The sequence below is a fragment of the Cibotium barometz genome, chromosome 12 (assembly GCF_041138505.1).
Source record: "Cibotium barometz isolate CiBa-2024 chromosome 12, ASM4113850v1, whole genome shotgun sequence".
In the NCBI taxonomy this organism is placed as follows: Eukaryota; Viridiplantae; Streptophyta; class Polypodiopsida; order Cyatheales; family Cibotiaceae; genus Cibotium; species Cibotium barometz.
Genome location: NC_141057.1, coordinates 24,126,221 through 24,146,272, shown reverse-complemented (window position 1 = coordinate 24,146,272; position 20,052 = coordinate 24,126,221). Strand labels below are relative to the sequence as shown.

The following is a 20,052-nucleotide window of genomic DNA, read 5'->3' as shown; positions in this document are numbered from 1 at the left end:
CGGATGAAGGTGTAGTCATTGAGCAAATACATCTTGAATGAGAAACAGGCACTACAGATAATCCAGAAGAAGAAGAGATTCAAGCTGAGTATGATCATGATGCATCGATAGCTCTCATGCTAGAGCTAGAAGAGGATGACTACATGGATGAATTACCTTCTACTACTACAAGACAACCGGTTCCACCAATTGACAACAATGATGGAGTATTTCTAGAAATAGATTTATTTGGAGCCATGGATCTCGCTGAGGTTGATGATGAACTTTAATTTCATTGTAAAATAGAGCACTTTCTTAATTTCACCTTAGTGATAAGGAGGAGGAGCTAGCATTTTTTCTCCTTTAAAGAGCGTGATGGAAGTTATACTCTCCTCTCTCCCTCGCCCCCCCCCCCTCTCTCTCTCTCTCTCTCTTTATCTCTCGTTCTCTCTGATCTCTCTCTCTCTCTCTCTCTCTCTCTCATAGAACATATGCTTGCAAAGAGGTAGAAAGAGAAGGCCAAAACACACCCCAAGATGGGAACTAGTAAATATTATATATAAATCATTTTTAAAATTTTTTGACTGTTATTTCGATGCCTGTTTCCACGCATATTTCAACGGATATTCCCGCGCAGATTTCGATGCACATATGAGCGACGCAACCACGCGTGGAAACTAAGTGTCAAAAAATAATGACTCTCTTGTAGTGGTGGAACGTGTTCCCCTATGGCCATCATGAAGGAAACGAGGGAAATGTGGCTCGGGAGCGACAAGAGGTGGAACGACCGTGGAATGTAAGTCGGAACGGTGGGCTGTCATTCCCCCACGTGGGAACAATGACGTGTATTTTTTAAAGCAAAAAGGTACTGTACCTGCTCGTCGCCAATTGCTAGTCCATCTCTAACATCGAAAAAAGCGTCGAAAAATTTGTCTAAAATATCATCAGAGCATGCGACTAACAAGTCATCTAAAAAAGCATCGGAATATCTATAATAAAAAAAATGTTTTTGACTAGGATTTAGATTAATATATAGACATATATTTAGACTATTATTCTGATAAATATTTTGACGTTGTTTTGGACATTTTTTAAGATGAATATACCGATGATTCGATACCGATGGGAGCACCGACGCGCATATGGACGTTCTTGTCTTCTCATTCTCCTGTTCATTTTTGTCGGATTAAACATGTCGGATTAAACATCAAAATTTAGGTGGCTTCTAGTGGTCACACACACACACACACACACACACTTCTCATCTATCATAAAACTCGCATGAAATTGGATACCTTTCTCTCTCTCTCTCTCTCTCCCACACACACAGACACACACACACACACACATCCACCCACCCACACACACAGACACACACATAGAGAGTTCTCATTTTGGTAAATCTCTTATTAGCGATGTGAAAGCTTTAGGATCGGATTCACATAACCACCTAATATTTAGGATCTATTCACATAAGGGTGACTTCCTAATAATAAACTAATCCAAACCTACTGCATGCGAGATCTACTTGCCTGACTTGGTATTCATTCTTGCTGAGCCGGCTGTGGCTGTTTGTGGTTTATGACTCTGCGTATGGCAAGCGCACTCTGGTGAGGATCTTTCATGGCGACGACTCACAACTTCATGCGGCTCTACCTATATAAACGTGCACAAGGTGAGTGCTTATACATGCACTTAGCCCGTGTCTTGGGGTTCTTTCGCCATGTGTCTTGTGCTTGCATCAGCCGAGAGTTCTTCCTCTCTCAGGTAACTCATATGGATTTACCTCTAATATACTAGTGATGGTATATAGACTGTTGAGTCCCATGATGGCTGTTAATGGGAATCTCTTTGCTTTATACAAAATTATGGGTTAATGACTAGGTTGAAACCCATATTGTGCTCTGTCCATAATGCGTATGCTTCAGATTGCTCGTGGAAATTTTGACTTATGATGCATGAATGGATAATGACCTGTGGTGGAATCCTATCTGTGGATTAATATCCGAATTTTGATAATATATTCTCTAGGTTTTTGGTTGAGAAGTTCTCTCAGTCTTTATGCTACACCTACTATCGAGTCTTTCTGGCTAGGACGATCTTATCACTGCACTTATGGGCACATCATGAAATCTAATCTTTAGATGCCCTAGATCCCTATATGCACATCGAGGATACAGAGCTACGCATAATATTTTTTCCTCTAAGAATCATGTTATGATGCCCGATGGTTGTTTAATATAGGCTTGATATAGACTAATTGAGCATTTTGATTTTTTTAGAAGTTTTAACTATGGTCTTGCATGGCTTAGTACCCATGATGTTGATTCAATATCAATGATGATATTTCTTTTTAGTTTTTCTCTTGTGATGATATCTCAGTCTTTTATGATTACACCTACAGTTGAGTCTGTGATGGTGATTGATCTATTAATATGGAAATCTAACCTTAGCTTATGATGCCCGAATCTCCTATTCACAAATATTGATAGATGGCTATGCGCTATTTTTCTTGAATCCATGATGCCCAGTATGGTTTTTTAATCGGCTTATAATAACAGGTATAGAATATCATTTTTTAAGAATTCTCTGCACTCGGTCATGCATGGCTGGTAGCCCTTGTTGTTGATTCAATATCAAGATAAATCAAAGCTCACACAACACTGATTTTAGGGTGACAAGATTTTAGGGTCTATGACTAAAACTACATTTGATCCAGGCCAAAGAAGAGCCAACATAACCCCCAACCTTATAGCTTAACCCTCGAATTAAATTTAGGCACATTGGAGGAGAGAGAGTCATGTGCATAGGATACTATCTCTAGCTTCTTTGCTCATCCCCAAGATAGAAGTGCTGCCTGTGAAGCCCTTAGAATGCCCTACATAAAACTGCGCAATGTATTCACAATGATGAGATAGCATGCATTCTTGGTTGCATCTTGGTTGCTTTCTGAATTTCTAGAGGAGATCTCCTATTACGATAATTGCACAAATACCAATTGTTTGAACCATATGTGTATAGTTATGATATTTCTAAGGAATATCTGTTGAGATACCCGAGTGTTTAATACCTTGATAAGTTTAAATAGATAAATTCAATATTTTGTAGCTTCTGTTGATATGATAGGAGATATTTACTAGCTTATTTGGAATTACTAAGAAGCTAATTGTCTTTGATACTTATAAGAGGAAATAGTGATTGATCTCTTTAAAGGAATCACTAGGAAGCCAATTATCTTTCATACTTATAATGATTGATCCCTTTACTTTGGGATGATACTATGGCTACATACCTTAGACATATCAAGGGAGTTGATCCCATCACTGCAAAAATCATAAGCTATTTTGGGTGACATCAATAACATGTGGTAGATTCTATGACACGTACAAGACACACACGGGTTAACTCTTATGGTTTGTTTGTTTGCATGGATGCAGATAACATGATCTATTCTCTCAAAATATCTTTGAGTTTATGCTCTACACCAAAATTTTTCAAATAATGGAGTCACTGGGTTCACTTACTTGTAACATGATTATTGTATACAAATCTATTATTATATAATCACGTTTAATGTTCTCACTGGTCAAGTTGGATAAGGTTCTTGGAGTTTTCTGATTGTTGACATAGAAGACTGAAAACACACACACACACACACACACACACACACACACACACACACACACACAGACCCATGCTAGATCAAGGAGAAAGTGGTTATAAGGTGAGGAGGTAAGTAGGAAAGGGGATAAGGGAAACATCAAGATATAGCATTGTTGGAACCCTTACACAAATGATTTAGCTAAATGGACCACATTGGTACCCCCTTCAAACAATGCAACCTATTTAGTTAATGCATTAAAAACACTTGTTCAGGTGAATATGTAAGAGATTGAATAGTTTGAATTTGAGAATATTGAGTTTATTATGCATATAGTGTTATCTTAAAATTTTCACATAATCAATGACCCAAAAATTCCTTAATTTAAGATAACACATTTAGGTTCAATTGCTGAATTTAAGATAACACATTATCTCTACATGAATTGATCACACATGATATATAAGGTAGAGTTTTTGAAGATTCATGGTCAATGCTTAATCAAGCAGTACGGGAGATTAGGTGTGGAGAGTAGAAGAGATGGCAAATGGGATTCTAGGAGAGTGGCCTTGGTCTCCATGAAAAGCAATCTCACCAAATTGAAATTTTTGGTGGTGAAGTGAGCTACTAGTAGACAATGTAGGTATGGAGAGATTGAAGTTAAGGTTTAGGGACGATCCAGGTTGGAGATTAAAAGTTTCTGGTGAAACACTCACTTCAATAAGAGGATTGTGATGGTGATGTTTCACATTAGCATTGTATGTTTCCATAGTTTTAGTTACACTTGTAATCTTCCTTGTCAATTGAAGGCTCCGAGTTAATAGTGCTATGGTTAGTGATGGCATGTTTAAATCAGATACATTGCTTATGGGGTCATGGCACCTTATCCCTATTGCTCTATAGACCTCATCCTCACTAACTCCTGGTACAGAGCATGCAAAGTTGATGTAGTCTTCAAATCCTACATCCAAGTCATCATTAAAAAGAATAAATGAGAATAAGGTTCCTTTATAAGGAATAACAAAATTAAAATTCTACATCTAATCCATCCTTTAATAAAGTAAATGAAGATGAGATTTCTTTTGTAAAATTTAAAGAAATAAAACTTTTCAAATCCCATTAGGAACTAAACCCATGAGAAGAAGATTGATTGACAACAATGAAAGGGAAATTTTCATAATAAGTTATTGTTAATTTTTGTCCACACAAACATTGAATTTAAAATGATCTCACGTTCTTGTTTTAAAAGCCCAATATTACTTCTTTCACTTGTTATGTGGTTTACATAGTTATATGACTTTGAAAACCAAAGTGGATAATTTATTTTTTGAATAATTTGTGTCCATAATTTTACTTTTTTAAATTGAGGAATCTAGATGTGAAGTCATGTGCTATAGTTTATTTTATATATGCAAAATAAGGTAGATATTTATTAATAAATTATTTTTTTAAACATGCTTAAGCATAGAATAAAACCTGCTTCAAAAACAAATCCAGGGTCAAGAGAAGTTTTGGCATTGAGGAATCCAGATCCGTAGTCAAATGGGGTTCCATGTGGGTGCTTTGTAGATCCTTTATTAGTGATGGGCATTCTCGTGTTATCCTTTGTAGTTGCTGTAGTAGATAGTGCAGAGGCAATGGCTGCAGGGCCCCACATTGGGTTCATTTGTTTAATGAGAGCGGCTACTCCAGCTACATGGGGAGCTGCCATACTTGTTCCTGATAAACAAGCAAATCTAGCACCTGTATACAATAACAAAAAGATAAGAATAAGAAGATTAAGACATTTAATGATAGGTAATCTATTCAAGGCATTATTAGCCTAGTCCTTTCAAATCAAACATCCCAATTTGGAAGTTGTGGTTTAAATCCTAGTTAGAATGGGCATGATTGTTCTAACATACACATGTAGTGTCATAAAATGCTGATTATGATAAGTGGCATTATCCACATGGTCATTTTAGTGTCATTGGCTCATTGTCCAACAACAAAAAAGATTTTTAAAAAATTGATAATTGTCGTGACTTGTTGTAACACCCACAAGGTGGTCATGCCACCCACACATTGGTGTGGCCATGACTCATGCTATCGACACATTGGTGCGGTCATGAGTCATGACACCATAAAGATGAAAATAATAAGTTATGGTTGTGACATGCACATAATGCCATATGATAGTTTGACAGTGAAAAATTGTAATTTAAAATTTTCACAACCATACGAAGATGTATAACAAAGATGGGAATACTTTGTCTCACCTTATAGATCATCCAATTGATGGGCAAGAGCCATTATTCATAAATTTAAGAGAGAGGGGGTCTATCATACAAGCATGTTCCCGTGCTTGTTGCATGTAATTTTTAGTAATCACATCTCTGTCTCTCTCGTCGCAATTTAAGATAATTGATGAGAGTAAATGGCTATATTTGTAGATCGATAATTAATTCGGATTCATAATAGAAAGAATGAGATGTTATTTAGGCAAAGATATTAATTTACCGGCGTATTCTGGTGCTTGTTCGACTGGAGCCGCTAAACTATAAGCAGCCCATATGGAATCCCCTGGAGCGATAATGTTAGGTTTCAACAAGTTGATGGGTTGCTCGCTGTCAATATTTGCATAAGCAGGACCTCGTGCCGAGAAACTGGTAACCACTTAAAGTGAACTCCCCATCCACGTTCCCCTCAATTTTTCCAACTGGGTTTACAGTAAAATTGTAATTACTGTAAAATGCCTGCAGCAGCGATGGCAAACACAAATGATTTTGATCAAAGAAGAAGGCTTATTGTGCATCAGTTTAACGTAAACTAATGAGCTTTTTGCTTGCTTTTCTAATTAAGGTTGTCTTGCCTGCACGTCTTCAGTAAAGTCGAGCACAACAGCAGGTGTTTCCACAATGAAAAGCTCCATGCCGCCAGCCGACGCATTGCTGATATCCAGAACGAATCCCACCGCGCCAAGATCTTTTGCAGTTTTCTCCACTTGCAGTAAAATTGAGTTGTTCATGATGGGGTCCTGATCATAATTTGAGAAAACACAGAGGATAATGTTTCCCTGGATTAAAGTCTTGTTGTAATATCGAGAATCCTTACAAGGAAAATCGATATCTTGTGAGTATTGCTCTCCAATTAAAGCACTCTCTGCACCAATAATTGGGTACATGATCTCCTCCGGAGTTCCGACTGAAGTACACCAAGGGAAATCAGTAACCTTTCCTCTAACCAGTGAAAAAAGATGACCCTCAAACTCAAGGAAAATAACAAAGTTATTAAAGAAATTCAATTAAAAAATTTCATACAAAAAAATTAAATTCTTTAGTCGTTGATGTGCTTGTCTCTTCCATATGATTTAATACAAGCAAAAATGTGAACTTCTAATTAGTAGAATCTTGAAATATGGAACCACTACATCTAACTCAAAAATCAATTTATTATTATTCTGAATCAAGGAAAGATTGTGGGAAACAATTCCCCAAGGCTACACAAAAACAACATTCCAATTTATTTTTACTGCCTGAAATTGGAAAAACTCCCCTAGAAATATATCAAGCCTTTACAAAAAAAAAACGATTCAAATTCACTAGTTTTTAGTTAAAATACCGGCACAATTGGTTAGTTTATAAGCATGTCCTTATTTTGACCGGTAAAAAAAAAGAAGCTTTTATCGAACCCTAATTCCCTAACATTTTTGTAGTACGGAAAGGCCATTGAGACGCCTTTCCTAGGAGGAAGATGGGGAGCCATCGCTATAGCTGGCGGCCCCTCTTCCCTTGGGAAAGGCCGACTGATGGCCTTTCCCAACCCATTACAGTTGAGGCCTTGTAAGCACATCAACAGTAGCTAGCACGGACGACGACCTGGTGCTCAACCATATGAAGATAGCTCAGCAACTAGAATGCCAAAAATTCAATGATTTGACATGTCAGCATCCTAGAACATTTTCCTAATTTAATGCAAGGCAATTGAGCGCCTCAAATACAGCCTCGACCGACCCACGACCATTACGTTTGGGGAAATGTGCAACATTTTTTGTTTGGGAAAGGTTGACCTTTCCCGTACCTTTCCCAACCATCATTATCTTAGGGAGGCATCCATTCCAATCTTGATAGAGACAACCAAAAAAATAAGAGCTTGGTCAACACATAATATTCCTACTTGTGAAATTGACAGGAGGGTACAAGAATTGCAGCCACATTAGCTTTTATAGAATTCAATCGATGATGGTGCCATGCGAATCAAGGAGATATATATTCTTGAAAAGAAAGGAGTCCCAATTCAATGCTCCATATTTGTTTTCTGTCGACCCATGACCTCCCCATGACAATGATAGAGAGAGTTATATATGCTCATAGGATTACATTATGTATGCTCTTCTAAGCTCGTCCGTTTACAGCATAATAAGGATAAATCTCCTAATACCTTATATAGGATATCACCATCATCAATGGCTTTATTGAAAGATCTTGGGCCTTAAAAGTTGAAGGGTGAGAAAAGTCAATCCTTATTTTCACTTGGTCACTAGCTCCAGGAGCCTGCAACCTTTCTTTCACTATCGAGTGTTTGTGTATCGGTTGCAATACTAGGCTCCCGAGTAAGAAATTCTTGGTTTAAACCCCATTTCCTAAACTTCCATGTCATTGTAAGAGTTGTAGTGTATGCAATAATAGTGAAAATATAAGAATTAGGCTCCTAAGTGAGAGATTCTTAGTTTAAATCCCATTCCCTCCACTTTTGTGGCATCATATGAATTGAAGTGTATGACATTAAAATACTTATCTCATCTTTCTACATTTCATCACCTCTATCTTTGCCCTTTCATTTCCCTTCAGAGCTAGAAAAATACCTAGTTAAGGTGTAATTACACCTTTCAAATAACCTCAAATTTTTGAGACTGAAGATAGACAAAGTGGTGTTTTTTAAGAGGTTTTAGTAACAATACTTTTAAAATTGATAGACATTCAAACCTTCAGTTTTGTGAAATGGAAGTTTTTCAACTATATATATATATATATATATAGTTTTTTTCGAGCATTGTAAATCCCCCTGTCCATAAAATAATGAGAACCCATCTTATAATGAGTTCACAAACTTATCTTCAAAGCTGTCATGTGGCATCATACATGTACTTACATGATAAAGTTCGCGCCGTTACGGTCACATTATTTCCCAAGGTGATGCCTTGTGGATATGTTCAATCAGTGGTGCTTGCACCCACAGTCATGGTCCAGGGTGCATTGGATCTCATTGAGCTTGCACGTGGCCCATTGTTTCCTGCTGAGTTGGCCGTGAAAACACCAGCTCTTGCAGCATGCAACAAGCCCACATTGAATGCTGATAAGAAAGAAGTGATGTTGTCTGTTGGTGGATCAAAGTTAAGAGAAATGCTTATGACATCCACCCCATCTTCAACAGCCTGCATATACCTCCCCCCAACCAACAACATCAACCACATTTGAAAGAAAAAAAGAATGCAATATTTATTCATCATATTCGAATACAAGTTTCAGAGAGAGAGAGAGAGAGAGAGAGAGAGAGAGAGAGAGAGAGAGAAAGAGAGAGAGAGGCCTTTAGGTGTACATTTAATGAGACAAAAACAGAAAGATAAATATGAATCTTAGAAGATATAATTCAAAGTGAGATATAAAGGCTTACAATCCTACTAGTCAAATTAACAAAACATAGTGGGATTTAAGTAAGATTTAATGTTTTTGAGATTTTTATAGTGATGATTATGATAATTTGTTGTAAACAGTACTAGGCTTGCCTCCTGGTCCTTTTGTAGAGTTATGGGGCAAGAACTTGGTACTCTCCTAGGCTAGGCTAGGCTCTGATACCATGTTAAATTTGATGGATTCTAGGCTAGGCTCTGATACCATGTTAAATTTGCAGCAATGTGATGAGCTATGGTGGATCAAATGCTAGAATCAACATCATTAGAGAAGAGATTAGATGATGTGATTAGTGAGCAATTAACTAATTAAGATGTGGTTAGTGAGCAATTAACTAATAGCTTAATGTAGGCATGGATAATTAAGATGTGATTAGTGAGCAATTAACTAATAGCTTAGTGTAGGCATGGATAATCAAAAAACACCAAATTCTCATTAGGCCAATGCCTCGATTTATAGAGTTTACATCCAAGCATCTAGTCCCACTCATCTCTCCTTGATTCACTCCACCTCTTTTGCTTGATTCTCTCCATCTCTTCCCAGAATATCTCCACACCTTCTAAATCTTCTCATTCTACCCTTTATTCTCTCCTAGTAGATACTTCTCACCTTTTCATAGCTTCTCTCACATTTACAGATTCTCTTTTATAGCCTTTTGCTAAGGGCTTGCTCCCGCACACACCCTATTCACATTTATATTTCAACACCTCCCCTCAAGTGAATAATCCTAGCGCACCTGGACCCTATACCAAGTTTCCCTCTTACCATGACTAGTGCCTCGAGTCCCTAAACTTATAGTCCTTGACACACACTCTCTTTCTCTCTCTCTCTCTCTCTCTCTCTCTCTCTCTCTCTCTCGCTCTCTCTCTCTCTCTCTATATATATATATATATATATATATGTCCAAGGCTACTACAAGTGCCCGTGCTCACACATACATCTACCACATGGCCTATATCATCAGTGGCTCAGAGGTGGCTTTACTCTATTGGGGCAAGTTACATTGGGTTGTGGGTTTTCTCTCTCTCTCTCTCTCTCTCTCTCTCTCTCTCCTCACAGAAAATATGATCTAACTCCACTTCCTTAGGAGCCTCCATCATGAAGTTTGCCGATGTCACACACACACACACACACACACACACACACACACACAGCCATGCTAGATCAAGGAGAGTGGTTATAAGGTGAGGAGGTAACTAGGAAAGGGGATAAGGGAAACATCAAGATATAGCATTGTTGGAACCCTTACACAAATGATTTAGTTAAATGGACCACATTGGTACCCCATTCCAACAATGCAACCTATGGATTAAAAACACTTGTTCGGGTGAATATGTAAGAGATTGAATGGTTTGAATTTGAGAATATTGAGTTTATTATGCATATAATGTTATCTTAAAATTTTCACATAATCAATGACCCAAAAATTCCTTAATTTAAGATAACACATTTAGGTTCAATTCCTTAATTTAAGATAACACATTATCTCTACATGAATTGATCACACATGAAATATAAGGTAGAGTTTTTGAAGATTCATGCTCAATGCTTAATCAAGCAGTACGGGAGATTAGGTGTGGAGAGTAGAAGAGATGGCAAATGGGATTCTAGGAGAGTGGCCTTGGTCTCCATGAAAAGCAATCTCACCAAATTGAAATTTTTGGTGGTGAAGTGAGCTACTAGTAGACAATGTAGGTATGGAGAGATTGAAGTTAAGGTTTAGGGATGATCCAGGTTGGAGATTAAAAGTTTCTGGTGAAACACTCACTTCAATAAGAGGATTGTGATGGTGATGTTTCACATTAGCATTGTATGTTTCCATAGTTTTAGCTACACTTGTAATCTTCCTTGTCAATTGAAGGCTCCGAGTTAAGAGTGCGATGGTTAGTGATGGCATGTTTAAATCAGATACATTGCTTATGGGGTCATGGCACCTTATCCCTATTGCTCTATAGACCTCATCCTCACTAACTCCTGGTACAGAGCATGCAAAGTTGATGTAGTCTTCAAATCCTACATCCAAGTCATCATTAAAAAGAATAAATGAAATAAGGTTCCTTTATAAGGAATAACAAAATTAAAATTCTACATCTAATCCATCCTTTAATAAAGTAAATGAAGATGAGATTTCTTTTGTAAAATCTAAAGAAATAAAACTTTTCAAATCCCATTAGGAACTAAACCCATGAGAAGAAGATTGATTGACACAACAATGAAAGGGAAATTTTAATAATAAGTTATTGTTAATTTTTGTCCACACAAACATTGAATTTAAAATCATCTCACATTCTTATTTTAAAAGCCCAATCTAACTTCTTTTACTTGTTATAGGTGGTTTACATAGTTATATGACTTTGAAAACCAAAGTGGATAATTTATTTTTTGAATAACTTGTGTCCATAATTTTACTTTTTTGAATTAGTTTATTTTTAATAACTTGTGCCATGAGAGATGTGCTGTAGTTCATTTTATATATGCAAAGCAAGGTAGATATTTGTAAATTATTTTCAAAAACTCACTTCAGCATGCAATAACCTACACCAAAAACAAATCCAAGATCAAGCGAATTTTTGGCATTGAGGAATCTAGATGTGAAGTCATGTGCTATAGTTTATTTTATATATGCAAAATAAGGTAGATATTATTATTATTTAATCATGCTTAAGCATAGAATAAAACCTGCTTCAAAAATAAATCCAGGGTCAAGAGAAGTTTTGGCATTGAGGAATCCAGATCCATAGTCAAATGGGGTTCCATGTGGGTGCTTTGTAGATCCTTGATTAGTGATGGGCATTCTCATGTTATCCTTTGTAGTTGCTGTAGTAGATAGTGCAGAGGCAATGGCTGCAGGGCTCCACATTGGGTTCATTTGTTTAATGAGAGCGGCTACTCCAGCTACATGGGGAGCTGCCATACTTGTTCCTGATAAACAAGCAAATCTAGCACCTGTATACAACAACAAAAAGATAAGAATAAGAAGATTAAGACATTTAATGATAGGTAATCTATTCAAGGCATTATTAGCCTAGTCCTTTCAAATCAAACATCTCAATTTGGAAGTTGTGGTTTAAATCCTAGTTAGAATGGGCATGATTGTTCTAACATACACATGTAGTGTCATAAAATGGTGATTATGATAAGTGGCGTCATCCACATGGTCATTTTAGTGTCATTGGCTCTCATTGTCCAACAACAAAAAAGATTTTTAAAAAATTGATAATTGTCGTGACTTGTTTTGTAACACCCACAAGGTGGTCATGCCACCCACACATTGGTGTGGCCATGATTCATGCTATCGACACATTGGTGCTATCATGAGTCATGACACCATAAAGATGAAAATAATAAGTTATGGTTGTGACATGCACATAATGCCATATGATAGTTTTGACAACGAAAAATTGTAATTTAAATTTTTCACAACCATACAAAGATGTATAACAAAGATGGGAATACTTTGTCTCACCTTATCATCCAATTGATGGGCAAGCGCCATTATTCATAAATTTAAGAGAGAGGGGGTCTATCATACAAGCTAAAGTTGCTTTTGCCATTATTGAGAATATTTAAGTCGAGTGAGTTTTTTTTTTTGGTTTGTTTTGGTAATACCCAAAAAATTAAGGAGATTGAGAGTCTAATGATAAGAAATGGATTTTGTTTTTTGTACAAGCTAAAATTTTACCCATTATTGAGGATTTAATTAGAGTGAGATAACCGTGTTTCTATTTGGTAAACCCCAAAAATTGAGGAGATTGAGAGTCTAGTGCTTTACTACCAATTTTGAAGTGCCTATAGCTTGGATTTTATTGCCTAAGGGCCAAGCGCCAAGGCCAAATTTCATGTTGTGTTGGTGAATGGTGGTTATAAGTGGTGGTAGAAGTTCTGTGCACATATTGGGCTTCGATGGCCATCATGTTGGGTGAGGAAAAATGGCTATAGGACCGTCTCTTGAGGCCACTAGGGGCCTATAGGAGAACAAACTTAGTGGCCGATTGGAGAACTACCTTCTTGATGATAGATCTTCTACAAACCTTGTTTTATGATCGGCATGCATGTATATGCATAAGAAGGGAGGCATAAATCAATATGTTTTGATGACAATGACATCCTTGGAATAAAATTACAAGAGAGAAAAAGGGGAAGTTAATGTGCGAGAATCCATTTGGTATAGTGCATTATCAAAGCTCTTTGTTCGATGAAAACAAAAAAATACTCTTGGTTTGAATCCAAATTAGAAGGCTACTTGGTACTCTCCTCGAGGCTCATTAAAGAAAGTCTCATAGTGAAGAACATAGTGTGCTCTCTTCATTATCACTTAATCATTATAATGCATACTATAAATGTTCTCTCTCTCTCTCTCTCTCTCTCTCTCTCTCTCTCTCTCTCTCTCTCTCTCGCGACGAGCACATCACACACATTTTAATCATTGCTTTGTGGAGTGAGGGGGAGGGGTGGTCCAGTATTGATTGAGCCTATGTCTGGGAGGCAAAAGGGTTTGGCCACCTTATTTACGTGGCTATCGTCCCCAACCCCAGTGTTTGCCAAGCGTATGTTTCTTTTCAAGTCTAAGCATTATATTTGTTGTTTTGTAATGTATAGCGTTTGCCAAGCTTATGTTTCTTTTCAAGTCTAAGCATTATATTTGTTGTTTATATGAACTTTATTAGAAAACTGCATAGGATCATCACGGTTGAAGACCCCAAGTGTTTCCCAATCTTATGTTTCTTTTGAAGCCTAAGCATTACCTTTACTTTTTTGTAATTTATACAAACTTCATTAGAAAACTGCATAGTATCATCATGGTTGGAGATCCTAGTTTATGAGTCACCTATAAAGTGCATAAAGTAATTATTTGGACTTAGACGGTGTTGGGAGAAATGAAAGGTATGAGAATGGTCTTAATAAACACGGCCAAGACTTCATATGGGGCACTTTGAAGGGACGATGAGAAGAGTTATCATTATTAAAGGTGGAGTAAATAGGTGATTAAATATAGCAAGAGAAGATCACCTAAATTTTATATAAGATGGTCATATAGAAAGAGCATATTGCCAGAAATTTATATAATGATCTCTCGCACACAAACACAAGTACACACATGCACAAAATCAAATGATCTCTTGCACACAAATAAAAGTACATACATGCACATAATCAAACACGTTCACATGTTGATGCACATATGCATACCCACACGTGCATACACATACCCAAATAATATGTAAAGTTCACATGTACATACATAATTTCTCATTCACTAGGGTTAATACGTACATTAGTTCACACAGAGACACATAATCCGCACATTTTAATCTCTTTTGTGTGTTCTCTCTCTCAAAAACGAAGTTTTAAAAAACGGAAAAGAAATAGCTTTACAGCTAGTGGAATTGCAGTCTATAAAATGTAAGATGATTGGTGATAGGAAATGGCTTAATTTGTAGGTTGATAATTTGCATTTATAATCAAAATTGTTGGATCTATTAGATGGAGATATATTAATTTACCTACATGTTCCGGTGCTTGTTGCATGTAATTTTTAGTAATCACATCTCTGTCTCTCTCGTCGCAATTTAAGATAATTGATGATAGTAAATGGCTATATTTGTAGATCGATAATTAATTCGGATTCATAATAGAAAGAATGAGATGTTATTTAGGCAAAGATATTAATTTACCGGCGTATTCTGGTGCTTGTTCGACTGGAGCCGCTAAACTATAAGCAGCCCATATGGAATCCCCTGGAGCGATAATGTTAGGTTTCAACAAATTGATGGGTTGCTCGCTGACAAAATTTGCATAAGCAGGACCTCGCGCCGAGAAACTGGTAACCATAGGCGCCCTTAAAGTGAACTCCCCATCCACGTTCCCCTACAGTAAAATTGTAATAACTGTAAAATGCCTGCAGCAGCGATGGCAAACACAAATGATTTTGATCAAAGAAGAAGGCTTATTGTGCATCAGTTTAACGTAAACTAATGAGCTTTTTGCTTGCTTTTCTAATTAAGGTTGTCTTGCCTGCACGTCTTCAGTAAAGTCGAGCACAACAGCAGGTGTTTCCACAATGAAAAGCTCCATGCCGCCATCCGATACATTGCTGATATCCAGAACGAATCCCACCGCGCCAAGATCTTTTGCAGTTTTCTCCACTTGCAGTAAAATTGAGTTGTTCATGATGAAGTCCTGATCATAATTTGAGAAAACACAGAGGATAATGTTTCCCTGGATTAAAGTCTTGTTGTAATATCCAGAATCCTTACAAGGAAAATCGATATCTTGTGAGTATTGCTCTCCAATTAAAGCACTCTCTGCACCAATAATTGGGTACATGATCTCCGCCGGAGTTCCGACTGAAGTACACCAAGGGAAATCAGTAACCTTTCCTCTAACCAGTGAAAAAAGATGACCCTCAAACTCAAGGAAAATAACAAAGTTATTAAAGAAATTCAATTAAAAAATTTCATACAAAGAAATTAAATTCTTTAGTCGTTGATGTGCTTGTCTCTTCCATATGATTTAATACAAGCAAAAATGTGAACTTCTAATTAGTAGAATCTTGGAATATGGAACCACTACATCTAACTCAAAAATCAATTTATTATTATTCTGAATCAGGGAAAGATTGTGGGAAACAATTCCCCTAGGCTACACAAAAACAGCATTCCAATTTATTTTTACTGCCTGAAATTTGAAAAACTCCCCTAGAAATATATCAAGCCCTTAAAAAAAAGATTCAAATTTACTAGTTTTTAGTTCAAATACCGGCACAATTGGTTAGTTTATAAGCATGTCCTTATTTTGACCGGTAAAAAAAAAGAAGCTTTTATCAAGCCCTAATTCCCCAACATTTTTGTAGTATGGAAAGGCCATCGAGACGCCTTTCCTAGGAGGAAGATTGGGAGCCATCGCTATAGCTGGTGGCCCCTCTTCCCTTGGGAAAGGCCGACCCATTACAGTTGAGGCCTTGTAAGCACATCAACAAGTAGGAGGGACGACGACCTAGTGCTCAGCCATATAAAGATAGCTCAGTAACTAGAATGCCAAAAATTCCATGATGTGACATGTCAGCATCCTAGAGCATTTTCCTAATTTAATGCAAGGCGATTGAACGCCTCGGATACAGCCTCGACCGACCCACGACCATTACGCTTGGGAAAATGTGCAAAATTTTTTGTTGGGGCCCTACCTTTCCCAACCATCATTATCTTAGGGAGGCATCCATTCCAATCTTGATAGAGACAACCAAAAAAAATAAGAGCTTGGTCAACACATCATATTCCTACTTGTGAAATTGACAGGAGGTTACTGCAAGAATTGCAGCCACATTAGCTTTTATAGAATTCAATCGATGATGGTGCCATGCGAATCAAGGAGATATATATGCTTGAAAAGAAAGGAGTCCCAATTCAATGCTCCATATTTGTTTTCTATCGACCCATGACCTCCCCATGACAATGATAGAGAGAGTTATATATGCTCATAGGATTACATTATGTATGCTCTTCTAAGCTCGTCCGTTACAGCATAATAAGGATAAATCTCCTAATACCTTATATAGGATATCACCATCATCAATGGCTTTATTGAAGGATCTTGGGCCTTAAAAGTTGAAGGGCGAGAAAAGTCAATCCTTATTTTCACTTGGTCACTAGCTCCAGGAGCCTGCAACCTTTCTTTCACTATCGAGTGTTTGTGTATCGGTTGCAATACTAGGCTCCTGAGTAAGAAATTCTTGGTTTAAACCCCATTTCCTAAACTTCCATATCATTGTAAGAGTTGTAGTGTATGCAATAATAGTGAAAATATAAGAATTAGGCTCCTAAGTGAGAGATTCTTAGTTTAAATCCCATTCCCTCCACTTTTGTGGCGTCATATGAATTGAAGTGTATGACATTAAAATACTTATCTCATCTTTCTACATTTCATCTCCTCTATCTTTGCCCTTTCATTTCCCTTCAGAGCTAGAAAAAGACCTAGTTAAGGTGTAATTACACCTTTCAAACAACCTCAAATTTTTGAGACTGAAGATATACAAAGTGGTGTTTTTTAAGAGGTTTTAGTAACAATACTTTTAAAATTGATAGACATTCAAACCTTCAGTTTTGTGAAATGGAAGTTTTTCAACTATATATATATATATATATATAGTTTTTTTCGAGCATTGTAAATCCCCCTGTCCATAAAATAATGAGAACCCATCTTATAATGAGTTCACAAACTTATCATCAAAGCTGTCATGTGGCATCATACATGTACTTACATGATAAAGTTCGCGCCGTTACGGTCACATTATTTCCCAAGGTGATGCCTTGTGGATATGTTCGATCAGTGGTGCTTGCACCCACAGTCATGGTCCAGGGTGCATTGGATCTCATTGAGCTTGCACGTGGCCCATTGTTTCCTGCTGAATTGGCCGTGAAAACACCAGCTCTTGCAGCATGCAGCAAGGCCACATTGAATGCTGATAAGAAAGAAGTGATGTTGTCTGTTGGTGGATCAAAGTTAAGATAAATGCTTATGACATCCACCCCATCTTCAACAGCCTGCATATACCTCCCCCCAACCAACAACATCAACCACATTTGAAAGAAAAAAGAATGCAATATTTATTCATCATATTCGAATACAAGTTTCAGAGAGAGAGAGAGAGAGAGGGGCTATGCCTTTAGGTGTACATTTAATGAGACAAAAACAGAAAGATAATTATGTATCTTAGAAGATATAATTTAAACTGAGATATAAAGGCAATCCTACTAGTCAAACTAACAAAACATAGTGGGATTTAAGTAAGATATAATGTTTTTGAGATTTTTATAGTGATGATTATGATAATTTGTTGTAAACACTAGGCAGGCCTCCTGGTCCTTTTGTAGAGTTATGGGGCAAGATCTTGAGAGAGAATTGCTATGTTACCTGCTCAATAGCTGCCACTACATCAGCTTCCTCTGCCGAGTTCGAGTAAAGACAACGATAGGCTGCAATACTGTGGTGACCTAAAGCTGTGTTAGATATACAAATTTTCCTGCAGACATTCGTTTTATCAAATCATGATGGTTATACTCACCGTGCACGTGGAGCCATACCACTCGCATTTCCAAAATTCACACCATTCACGATAACTGGGATGCCGTGATTTCCTCCTGCAGTAGATGCAGTGTGCCTGTGACACAAAGCTGGTAAATTCAAGTTTCAATTCATGCATTGTTTCCATTGAATAGGGATCTCTCTCTCTCTCTCTCTCTCTCTCTCTCTCTCTCTCGACGCGCATTTATTATAACTGTTGTTTCCATTGAATACAGTCGGCTGTTCTCTCTCTCTCTCTCTCTCTCTCTCTCTCTCTGCGAGCATGCAAGTATTTCTTTGGTAGAAAGCACTTACGTTCCATGGCCGTCCTGATCAAAAGGCGACTCCACGTCCTGTGAGGCATTGAAGCTTCCAGAGGCTTTGGCGGCCTTGTTGAAGAAGCGAGCTGCAATGAGCTTTCCGTTGCAGGACCCCGTGGGGAACATGGGCCCGACATCACACTGGCCGTGGAAGTGCGGTAGCGTTGTATTGTATGGCTTGGATGGATCATTGTTCTGGAAGCTGGGATGCGAGGCGTCAATGCCGGTATCCACGACTCCGATCACCACTCCCTCCCCGGCATTCTCCCTATTGCTGATGACGAGGTTGTGGGCAGCTCTCGGATTTATTTAGAAAAAGTTATGGGCTGGGTGTGATAACCCGAAGTACAAGGAAAAGAAGAGAGGAGTAGCATGGCTAACCATCATTTTAATGTTAAAAAAAAATTAATTAAAATGTAATACAAGTGGCCAATAAAACCAATGGCCACTTGGAAGCTTTTTTGAGCTGCCACCTCGACATCTAGAAGGGAGGAGAGAACGTGAGGATGGCCACTTCGGAGAAAAGAGTCGTCGAGCAAGAGACGGGAGGACCTTGTAAAAAAGTCGGGAGAGGGAAGACAAAAGGAGGACGTGCGGTGGAGTTGCTGCAGAGGCCAACGTTGGTGAAGCTGCCGTGTGTACGCACTGGAGTGATCGAAAAGTGGCGATTGCTGAGGAGCTGCAGATATCTTGTGGCAGCTCTGTAGGTGTGGCCACCCTGCTATTTGTTGAGGGGCTCTCTGGGGCGCAGCTGAAAGACAAGTGGTGAAGCGCAGTGTGGAGAGTAAAGACGTGAAGGACGCCTGGTAGAGCAGAGGCTGGCGAGACGGGTGGACAAAGAGCTGTATAGAGGGCGACTTTGGTGCGTGGAGTGCAGCAGCTATGTAGCAACGGGGGGCTTCTCAGGTGAGAGCGCACGTCAAGGGTGTGACAGGCGAAGACAGCCGATGGTGAGTACCTGCCTTACAGAGGCGCTATGGTTCCAGAGGAAGTTGAGGCCTCGTTGATGAGGGTGATCGCCTAGTCATGGTAAAAGAGATCTGGTGAGCTGCAGATAGAAACAAAGGGCGAGTATAGTCACCATGTACAGAGGGAGGAGTGAAAGCAGGTTATTGCCGCCTTGGGTCCAGGAGGGGGTCGCCCCTGGTGATTCAGCGAAGAACCGAAGGTGAGGAGGCGCCTTGTACATGAGGAGCAGGCTAGTGATAGCATAGGATAGGCAGTGATTGGCGAGAGTGGAAGGAATATTGTGAAAGGTGGTGAGGCTGGTTTGGTTGCAGAAGTCGACAACAGCTGAAGAGTGGCTGCCTTATGAAAAAGGCCGATCGAGTGATCGGGCGAAGGCAGAGAAGCTGCCAAAGGGTTGACAGTCGCGAGGAAAGGTGCTTGGGGTGCTGCCTCAGAGGTGACTAGTGTTGGTGCA

At 38.3% G+C, this 20,052-nt stretch overlaps 2 protein-coding genes across 2 annotated transcripts; both read right to left on the bottom strand.

Annotated features, from left to right (window-relative positions):
- Positions 1-3,975: 3,975 nt before the first annotated feature.
- LOC147633200 (subtilisin-like protease SBT2.5) lies at positions 3,976-6,229 on the bottom strand. Its single transcript, XM_086805818.1, has 3 exons — positions 6,080-6,229; positions 5,057-5,323; positions 3,976-4,541 (listed from the first exon to the last, which is right to left on the bottom strand). Exons 2-3 carry the CDS (start codon positions 5,289-5,291, stop codon positions 4,099-4,101), a joined length of 678 nt encoding a protein of 225 aa, XP_086661944.1. The 5' UTR covers positions 5,292-5,323; positions 6,080-6,229; the 3' UTR covers positions 3,976-4,098.
- A 4,531-nt stretch (positions 6,230-10,760) lies between these two features.
- LOC147633199 (subtilisin-like protease SBT2.5) lies at positions 10,761-18,878 on the bottom strand. Its single transcript, XM_086805704.1, has 9 exons — positions 18,625-18,878; positions 18,311-18,406; positions 18,160-18,229; positions 17,507-17,789; positions 15,265-15,596; positions 14,925-15,117; positions 11,929-12,195; positions 11,769-11,784; positions 10,761-11,306 (listed from the first exon to the last, which is right to left on the bottom strand). The coding sequence occupies exons 1-9, from the start codon at positions 18,753-18,755 to the stop codon at positions 10,820-10,822; spliced, it is 1,875 nt and encodes a 624-aa protein (XP_086661830.1). The 5' UTR covers positions 18,756-18,878; the 3' UTR covers positions 10,761-10,819.
- Between the last annotated feature and the right edge of the window lie 1,174 nt (positions 18,879-20,052).

Coding starts and splice junctions, on each gene's coding strand:
- LOC147633200 (XM_086805818.1), bottom strand. CDS start 5,291: ATGGCAGCTCCCCATGTAGCTGGAGTAGCCGCTCTCATTAAACAAATG. Junction 4,542..5,056: donor TGGATTTGTTTTTGAAGCAG/GTTTTATTCTAT, acceptor ACTTGGATGTAG/GATTTGAAGACTACATCAAC.
- LOC147633199 (XM_086805704.1), bottom strand. CDS start 18,755: ATGTTCCCCACGGGGTCCTGCAACGGAAAGCTCATTGCAGCTCGCTTC. Junction 18,230..18,310: donor GGTATGGCTCCACGTGCACG/GTGAGTATAACC, acceptor AGGTCACCACAG/TATTGCAGCCTATCGTTGTC. Junction 12,196..14,924: donor ACAAGCACCAGAATACGCCG/GTAAATTAATAT, acceptor TGTTGTATACAG/GTGCTAGATTTGCTTGTTTA.